General features: G+C 64.2%; 1 protein-coding gene across 1 annotated transcript; it reads right to left on the bottom strand.

The window, feature by feature from the left end:
• Nucleotides 1-1,988: 1,988 nt before the first annotated feature.
• TRMT61A (tRNA methyltransferase 61A) lies at nucleotides 1,989-8,910 on the bottom strand. Its single transcript, XM_016926777.3, has 4 exons — nucleotides 8,797-8,910; nucleotides 7,749-8,108; nucleotides 5,186-5,452; nucleotides 1,989-3,483 (listed from the first exon to the last, which is right to left on the bottom strand). The coding sequence occupies exons 2-4, from the start codon at nucleotides 8,077-8,079 to the stop codon at nucleotides 3,212-3,214; spliced, it is 870 nt and encodes a 289-aa protein (XP_016782266.1). The 5' UTR covers nucleotides 8,080-8,108; nucleotides 8,797-8,910; the 3' UTR covers nucleotides 1,989-3,211.
• Nucleotides 8,911-9,128: the final 218 nt, after the last annotated feature.

The raw sequence follows: 9,128 nt of genomic DNA, 5'->3' as shown, positions 1-9,128 counted from the left end.
CAGGACTCTGCCTGAAAACTCTCTGCCCTCTAGGGTCATGCATTGGGGAACCACTTATGGCCAGGATTCCGGAGTTGCATCTCTGTGCCTCAGTTTCCCTACCTGTGCAGTGGACTGTTGGGGGACTCGGGTCCCCTGGCAGCCCACCTATCCTCCATCTTCTGGCCCAGAGGTGGTGGGTGGAGAGAGCAAAGCCGCAATGGAGGCAGAGAAGAGGGAGTGGAGGGGACAGCCCCAGACCTAGACTGCAGGGGTGAGGGCCTCTTGGGCCCTCAGGGGCAACCCTGCCTCATCACATTCTACTAGACAGGGTGTGCCCCCACCGGCCTGCTGCCCTCCACCCACCCAGAAACCCTGCCCTGGTCCCCACCCGTGCAGCCCAGGTTGGGCCCAGGCCTCTGGGGCTCTTGGGTGAGGGGCTGGGCCCTGAGGCAGGCATGGGTGGGGCAGAGTGAGGCCCAGGAGCAGCTGACACCCCGGGGCTTCCTGAGGGAGGGGTACTCTAATTTCGGCTCTAGGGAAGTACCCAGGACTGGGACCCTCCAAGCAGTTGAGTCAGGGCCAGGGTCTGGGACCTTCCAGGGCTTGGGCAGCTGGGAGTCATGTGCCACTGTCTCAGTGCAGGACAGCAGGGTGAGCGGGGAGGAATTTCCAGGGAAAATCTGAGGGCCGCAGGCGAGTACACACTGGGCCAGGCAGGGCGTTTCTGGTGAATCCTTGCCCCATGATGAGCCCGTGCTGCTGACTCGAGCTGACCATCCGGGCCTGCTCATCGGTCACTCACGGCCATGGGCCCAGCTCTACCTCTGAAAGTCAGGCTCCCCATCACAGAACTGGGGCGCTGCTTGCCTTCTGCTCCTCTGCTATGGGGACTCCTTCGGGACATGGCGTGCAGGACTCTCCCGCCTGGGCATTAGATGTCTGGGGAAGCATGCTGAGAAAAGGACATTTGAAGGGGTCTTGAAGGACATACAGGAGTTTAATGCTGGCTCCAGGCCAGGTGAAGATCCAAGCTGAGGGAGTGGGGTGAGGCCCAGCTGGGTCTAGAGGGCCATACGGTGGGGGTGGATGCCTGGAGGCTCAAGGTCATCATGGGGGCCTGTGTGCAGGGAAGAGCAGCAGGGCCGAGGGGATTGACACAGCAACTCTGTCCCATGTGACAACTAAGGGTGGGCTGGGACCTCCCGCTCTCCATGTGCGGACCCTGGTGACTCACCCAGGGCTGCCACCTGGGCAACCAGCCCCGGCTGGAAAATGGACACAACCTGGACCCTACAGTGCCTGAGGCCTATGTATCCTATAAACCATGGAGCTGCGCCTCAAAGAAACACCTCCCGGTGTCCACCCATCAGACACCATGCAGGCCTTTGCTGTGGCCAGGAGGGGCAGGGCAGGCTTGGGGGAACTGAGATCTCAGGGGTGTGTGTCACCCAGTTCATGACACCCCAGGGACAGCCTGACCCCAAAGCTCCTGGCATTAGGGTCACCCACTTCCATGTTGAAGCTGACTGGGGGCCCCTCCTCTGTGCCCCAGGTGAGTAACAAGGTTAGAAGGGAAGCTGGGTCCTGGAAGGAGAGGACAAGCCCTCGGAGCAGGGCTGAGCAACTCTCAGGGACACAGGCCTCCCGGACCACATTAGCCACAGCCCCCGGTGACCCACAGTGTGACACTTCGCAGGGACCAGACGGCCTGGAGTGGACCCTTCCTTCAGGGGTGCATACAAGTAACCCAGGCAGCCACACTGAATTCCAGCCCAGGGCTGTGGAAGAAGGGCCAGCACTCCTGGACCACCCCAACCCCAGGAAGGAGTGGCCTTTTCTGCAGCCAGATGGGGGTGGCCACACATTTGCCCCTTTGTCCTGGAGACTGGAGCGCCTATCATGCCAAACCAGGACAGGGAGGAGCAGGGACCAGGGGCAGAGCGCAGGTAGGCCTGGCCTAGACAGCAGCTGGGGGTGGCCTTGGCTGCTAGGGATCACTCAGAACAGAGGGGGACGGCACGTTTATTGCTCATCACTCACACTTGGGGCCAGGCCCCTGCTAGCACAGCACTTAAGGCCCCCAGCACAGGGGAAACAGAGGCTCCCAACAGCCACTGGCTGCCTGGGCAGAAACCCAGGCCCCCTAGGCACCAGCGGCAGCTCCAAGGGCCCCATGGCTGACACAGGCACTGCTCCTTCCTTGAGGCTGTCAGACACCAGGGCGGGCGAGGAGAGCCCCCAGCCTGGGCGTCCTGCCCTCTGTCCCCACTTTGGGAAATGCCCCTAAGCTTAGCCTTTAAGAGGTGATCACATAGGCACTGTCCCTGGGTGGTGTCCTGGATGCACCTCCCCTACCCCACACCGTTGTCGCCGTGGAGGGACCTCCTCCATGCCCTTGGCTTCTGTGAGGGGTAGGGGTACCCACATAGTTCCGGGACTCACAGGCTGGCATTCACACCCCAGCCCCGACACACTTGCCTGGTTGCCTGCGGCAGACAACCCACTCTGCCGCTCCTCTCCGCAGCGCTGCCTGGCCTCAGCCCGTGCAGCCCGTGTCAGGGGCTCTGGCTGGGTGGGGGATGCCCCGCCTCTTGGACATGAGTGGACGCAGGCCTGGGCTGAGCTCAGTGCTGTGACATCAGCCTGGAGGCCAGAGAGCAGGGTCACCTCCCTGGTTCCTGGGCTGGCCTGGTCTCCTAGCGCTGGGGAGAGCAGGGCAGGGATTCTGGGTCAGCTCACCCCAGCTTCTGGCCAAGGCTGGAGCCTCGGCCCGGGGACTGGAGAAGCACGAGATGGTCTCAGGCCCCGTGGGGCAGCCAGGGCCGTGGGGGCCCAGGGGTCAGATGCAGCGTGGCCTCAGGGACAATGCCCCCTCCCTCCTCCACCCCCTTCCTGCTTAGGCCCACCTGGGAGGGGGTCAGACTCCCCCACCTGCACCCTTTGGCTTCAACACCCAGGGGAGCCTGTGGCAGTGGATACTTCATATTGGCAACAAACAGCAGCTGGGATGGGCCACAGGGCTGGACAGGAATGGCTGAGGACCAGCCCCAGCTCTGCTCCTCCGTCACAGCCGCCCTTCCTGCTGTCCCACTCTGGCCACCCAGGAGGCCCCCAAGCCCCACCCCACCGTCTGTGTCTGGCAGGCATTGCTGACCATATAAGGTGCCTCTGGCCTCCCTGCCCAGCCCTTCGGTGCTCCCAGCTCCCTGGTGCCCTGGGAGGCGGCCCCCTAGCCTGGGGTCTTGGTGGCGAAGGTCAGGTAGCCGGTGTGGCCCACGGCCTCCTTCATGGGCGTGCCGCTGCGGAAGGGGCTGGTGTCGGAGCCGGCAGGGCCATCTGTGCCTGTGCCCAGGTCGGGCGGTGGCAGGCTGACAGTGCGCACGTTGTAGACCTGTGGCAGCACCTCCAGGGTGCTCAGCTCTGAGAAGCCGCGCGCTGCCAGCGCCTGGCATGTGCGTTGCACCTGCTCGATGCACGGCGAGAAGGAGCAGAAGCGCCCGCCTGTGGGAAACAGGACCCGAGGGTCAGAGGGCAGGGGTGGCAGAGCCTGGCCCGTCTGGCCCTAGCATCCCTGGACTCCCACCCTAGGGTCTGAGGCCAGCCTAAGACAGCCCCAACACAGACTGCAAGCTCTCCAGAGAGCTGGGACTGCAGGGCAGAGGGGCCTGGCCCTCAACTGACAGCCCCCCATGGGGCCTGGCGCCGCTGTTCATGTCACCCAGCTTAGCCATGCCAGGCCCTCCCATGTGCCAGGCACCAGGTCAAGCCCGCGCTGCCATCGTCTCACTTGGCTCACAGCGGGCACTGCTCTCCTGCCTTCCACAGGGCTGCTGGAGCTCTGGGCCCGGAGCAGCTCTGACAGCACGGCAGCGTGGGGCGGTGCGGGGGCCGCTGCTGTCACAGGAAATTAGAGGCTGTCGCTGCTCCCGGGAACAGGAGGCGCCTACTCGAAGCAGAGCCCGAGCATGACAGCCCCTCCCTGCCGCCTCCCACCAGGGCAGCCACGGGCTTCACTCGGCCTGGCCCGAAGTGAATGAAAACCCAGCCCGGGTCCCTGTCCTGGCAGGGAGGACCTGGGGAAGCCAGGGCCGGGTAGAGGTACGTGGCCCAGGCAAGTGTCCTCAAACGTCCCTGAGGCTTGGTCTCCTCAGCTGTACCCTAACACGGGGCCGCCAGGAGGTTCGGGGTTAGAGGAGGCACCTTCTGTGTGACAACAGCCTAGACAGGGCACAGAGGCTGAGCATGCTGCACCCTCCCCAGCGGGCTCCCGTGGCCGGCAGGAGATGCCGGGCCCATGAATGAGCCAGGAGCCTTTGGACCCAGAAGGGAGAGCTCTCAGGGAAAGGGACAGGTCCCAGAGGCAGGCGCGGGTTCCCCGAGCCACGCTGGAGGAAGGAGTCACAAAGGCAGCAGGGGGGCCCCAGGGGAGGCTCTGCCGGGTTCAGCCTCCCTGGGACTATGGTCCAGGCCCAGAAGTGTCCCCAGAGCAGGAAGCCTAGGAGGCAGGGTGTGGAGATCCCCACAGCTACCTGCGTCAGCAGAGACCAGGACCCAGGAGTCAGGGCTGGGCTGGAGCCAGCAGGGGACCCCCGGCCACAGCCTTGCTGTTCGCACCAGGCCTCGGCTCATCTTTGAGGTGGGGTGGGGCGCCCAGCACCTCCACCCTCCAACCCTCTCAGAATGCAACTCTCAGCTGGGAAGAAGGAAGGGGCCCCTGCTGCCTGAGCTGCTCCTTCTCCAGAAAAGGGAAAAACCCTGGGCCTCCCAGCCACCTCCCTGGCTTGAGGCCCGACCTTCCCCAGGGCTGCCCCGCCTCCGTACCCAGCATCTTCCCTAAAAGGGGCCAGCTCCCTGGGCTCCAGAGCCTGGGGGAGGAGAGACTTTGGGAAACAGCATGGAGGGGACTCCAGACCCCTCCGGCAGGGCCTGCCCTGCACTTGGGTGGTGCTGCCACCTTCCTCCATCGGGGGGTTGGGAGAGGCCAGAGACCAGGAGCAGGGCCCAGCCAGGGACCATCCTCCCCAGCTCTGCCTCCCCTGGCCAGCCTGACCCACTCCTCACCTCAGGCCAAAGTGGGGCCCTGGCCTGGCCACTGCCATGGTGTGGCTTGGTCTCTGGACCCCTCTGAGATCCCAGGAGCTCAGTCCTGCACCCTTGCCCCACCCCCACCCAGGCTGTACCTCTCCCGGAACCCCTGATGCACCTTCGACCTTGAGGGCGTCCCAGGCGTGGCCCACGGCCTCCCAGGGTGACGGGATGTCCAGGAAGACGGCGTCGGCCACGTGGCTCACGCCAAAGCCACTGCGGCACACGTCCTGGGTGCGCACAGTCACCCAGCGGCCCACACGGTGCTCCTGGAACTCCTCCCGGGCCTTCTCTGCCCGCTGCTGGTGGAACTCCACCGTGTGCAGGTGACCCGTGGGTGCGATGGTGCGGATGATGGCGTGGGACACAGAGCCACTGCCGGTGCCTGGCAGGACAAGAAGGGATGGGCAAGGCATCAGCTGGGACTGCTCGGGACCCACAGCCTCCCAGGAAACAACCCCCACCTCACCCTGGAGACCCACACAGGGCTTGGGAGGACCCCAGGCTACAGGTGGGCGTCATTCCAGGGCTGTGTGGTCCTGGCTGCCTAAAGCCCCAGGCTAGCCCTGGGTTGGGCACCCCGTCTAGGGGTGAGCTGGGGTTGACAGGCTGTGTATGCCGTGCTGTCTGTTGTGGGCACAGGCGAGGCCAGTGGCAACCCTGCCCTATCCTGCCTAGTGCAGGTATAGGGAATGAGAGCAGCCCAGCTGCCTGGAGCCTCCAGGGAAATCTGTGCAAGGGGGACAGGGAGGCCATCCCATCACTCAGCCCTGTCTTATTCCATGCATGGCCAATCACTTCCTCAATCCCCGTCAACAGTGGCCCACCCTGCCGGTCCTCATGCCCACCTCTCCCCAGAAGCTCCTTGGTCCCCTTGAGACAGCCCACCCCCACCAAGCCTGCCCAAACCTGCCCCCACCACACAGGGGCTGGGGCTCTGCCCTGGCCTGGTTGGACTCAGGACGCAGGGCCTGGCCGGACTCAGGACGCAGGGCCTGGCCACCAGCCACACGGCCCCAGTCCTCCCCAGCGCACCTGCCCCCAGCTTCCCTCCCCAGCTTCCCTCAAGATGGCCCCTCTGCTTGACTTCCTGTCTTATGGAGAGGGTCAAGGCTTGCATCCCTCCTCCCGCTCCAGCTTCAGGGGCCATCTACCTGATGCCACTCCCATCCCCAGGCCCCTCCACTGGAGACTCCTGCTAGAGCAGCCACTGCACACTTGCCACCCATCCCTGGAACCCAAATAGCGCTGAGCATCGCAAGTGCTTGGGCCAGACCCATGGAGGTGCCTCCACTCCCTCTATCCCGTCCCACGTCCTGCCACCTCCCACATTCCTTTCAGGGGCCAGCCCCTCTCCCCACCTGTCCAGCCCCTCCCCTGGGTGCCCCCAGCCTGCTGCCTCGCCCCTCTGCAAAGCCTGGCCATGCCCCCTTCCCACTAAGGGGCAAGTCAGACTTGTTGGCCTCCGGGGTGGAGCTCGTTTCCCCTCCAACCTCACTCCCAGCCTCTCTGCCTCCCCCACTGAGCCTGACTCGGCAGCATGCTCCAACTGCAGGGCCTCGGCACGGCTCCTCCTTGGTGCAGAGCTGTCCCTTGGCTCTTTGTAGGTCCCTCCTCATCATGTTCAACTCAAATGTCCCCTCCTCAGAGAGGTCTTCCCTGCCTGGCCTAGCTGGAGAGACCCCACTCTGGGTCCCCCTCAGACACGCAGCCCCGTCTCACAACCTTCACAGCAACCAGCGGCACTGAGATGCTCACCTAGGCTGTGTCCCCCTCCTCGAGGGCAGGAACCTGGTCTCTCTTGTTCACGGTTCCTAGGAGGGGACCTGGCATATCTGAGGAGGCCAGGAGAAGGTGCTGCTTGATTGAGCTCTCTCGCGAGGGTGGGGCAGGGGCGGAGAGACCAGCACCCGCCACAGGATGCGCAGGAGCAGCAGCTGATGGGGGTGGCTAAGTCCTGCTCTCCACCCCTCCCACCCAGACACCCCAGGGAGGGACACGGTGACCTGCAGCCCTCAGAAAGCCAGCATGGCAGTGCTAAGCACTCTTCGTGAACCTGGACCCTAGCTCTCCTGCCCGTGAGGAACATGCCACCAACAGCCTAGATGCATCAGCGCCTGGGGCCAATCTTGGCTTCAATCGCCACACTGGGCGGCCCCAGCACCTGTATGTGTGCAGGGGTTCCCACAGCCCAGGCCCTGGACTCAACAATGGTGCTCACATTCATTGGTAGCAGGTGAGGATCTGATCATGGATGAGGATGGGGAAGGCTCCCCACCTACAGTGAGCTCCTCGGGGTAGCCCTGGCCTCTTTCCAGAAGGGGCAACTCTCTCTGCTTCACCATCAGCACAGAGGACTAGAGGTTGACGGTCAGTACCTAGGACAGCGCCAAGCATCAAGCTGGCCACGCCCCACCAAGGCAAGCAGGACCCTCACTAGAGCACCAGTCCTCCCCAGCTCCTCCTGGTCCATTTCCCACCACCTCTCACTCCAGTTACAGCGCCAGCCTCCTAACGGGCTTCCCTGCCTCCACCTTCACTCCCTGCTGTCAGCATCCCGGAAAGATGTGAAAATAGAAACTGAGGAGCCACATCCGTCTGTAGGAAGGGCAGGCTGGAGGCTCTGACCTCCACTTTTGTGTCAATTTCTGAGTTAAACTGAGGCAGCCTGAGGAACTCACCAGACTCACAGACCACAGAGCCGGGCCGAAGCTCCAACATCATGGTGATGAGGGCGATGTCTGTGGAGTAGAGGATCTGCGTGCGGTGCGGCAGGTTCAGCGTCCAGAGCTCGGGCGTGGGGTGCAGCACATACACCCAGCCACCTCGGCCGCACGTCACCTTGGAGCCGAAGGGGCGGCCGATAAGGTCAACTGAGTGCCGCAGGACACCATGCCGGGTCTGGGTCTGTGCCCCACGCTGCACACGCACTGCCACCATTGCACCATGGCCCAGTGACAGGATGGCTGTGTCACCCTCCTTGATCAGCTCCTCGTATGCCACGAAGCTCATGGTGCTAATGTCTGGCAAGGGCCAAGGACCTGGGGAGGGGTGTGTGTAGGCATGAGCAAGTCAGGAGGCAGGATGAGGGCCTGGCGTCTAGGTAGAAGGCTTCGAGGCCTACATCCCAGCAGTGGGCATGGGCGGGGTGTGGCTAGCTCAGCCTCAGTCTCTGCCACTGCCTGACAGGGAGCCCAATAGCGCTGCACTCTGGCCTGGCCTCTGAAGCCTTTCTTGGTCTAGGACAAGAGACAGGGACTATGAGCCTAAATCAGAGATGAAAAGACTGAGGCTTGGCAATGGCGGAGGTCGGTCCCAAGGATTCCCGGAGTGAGGACCCGACCCTCCCATCACCCTTCTCCAGGAGCTTGAATCCCATTCCCAAGATGTGAGATGAGGAAGCGCCTTTGCGAGGTGTCCACCGGCGGGGGAGAGGCAAATGGTCAATGAGGTCACCTCCAAGCCAGGCTTGATTCCTCGCCCCAGTCTCCCCCACGGGGGCTAGGTGGCAGGGTATGACAGAGGAGTCAGGGCTCCCCAGTAAGGGGCTGGGGACGCGGAGCTGGCCGTCCACGCAAACACCGCCCAGCCGATGCAGAGGCAGCAAGGAGCCAGGCCGGGCCGGCGGGGGCCGCCCATGCGAGGCTGGAGGAACAGGCCCTGCGCACCGTGCCCGGCCCGGGTCACCCTCACCCGCGCCCTGCCACCCTGTACCCCGCGGAGTCTCACCTGCGACGCTCCTGCTGCCGGGGCTCCACACGTGCCTCCGCGACGCGCGGCGGCGGCGGCCACAACACTTCCGGCTCCGCGCCCGCTGATGACGTCGCGCCCCGCCTCCCCCCTCCCCCTCCCCCTCTCCGCGCACGGGATCCTGGGAGCGCCAGGCTGCCCTTCCCGCCCCTCCCAGAGGACGTTTCCTGGGCGACTTCTTCCCTCATGTGAGCTGCTCTGTTTACATTTGCTGGTCGCTGGAAGATCGAAAGACTGGACAAAATCCATATGGCGGCCGGCCGGCGCGGTGGCTCTCGCCTTTGATCCCGCGCTTTGGGAGGCCGAGGCGG

The sequence above is a fragment of the Pan troglodytes genome, chromosome 15 (assembly GCF_028858775.2).
Source record: "Pan troglodytes isolate AG18354 chromosome 15, NHGRI_mPanTro3-v2.0_pri, whole genome shotgun sequence".
Taxonomy (NCBI): domain Eukaryota; kingdom Metazoa; phylum Chordata; class Mammalia; order Primates; family Hominidae; genus Pan; species Pan troglodytes.
The sequence above is the reverse complement of the archived record's forward strand: the minus strand, read 5'-3'. Positions and strand labels throughout refer to the sequence as shown.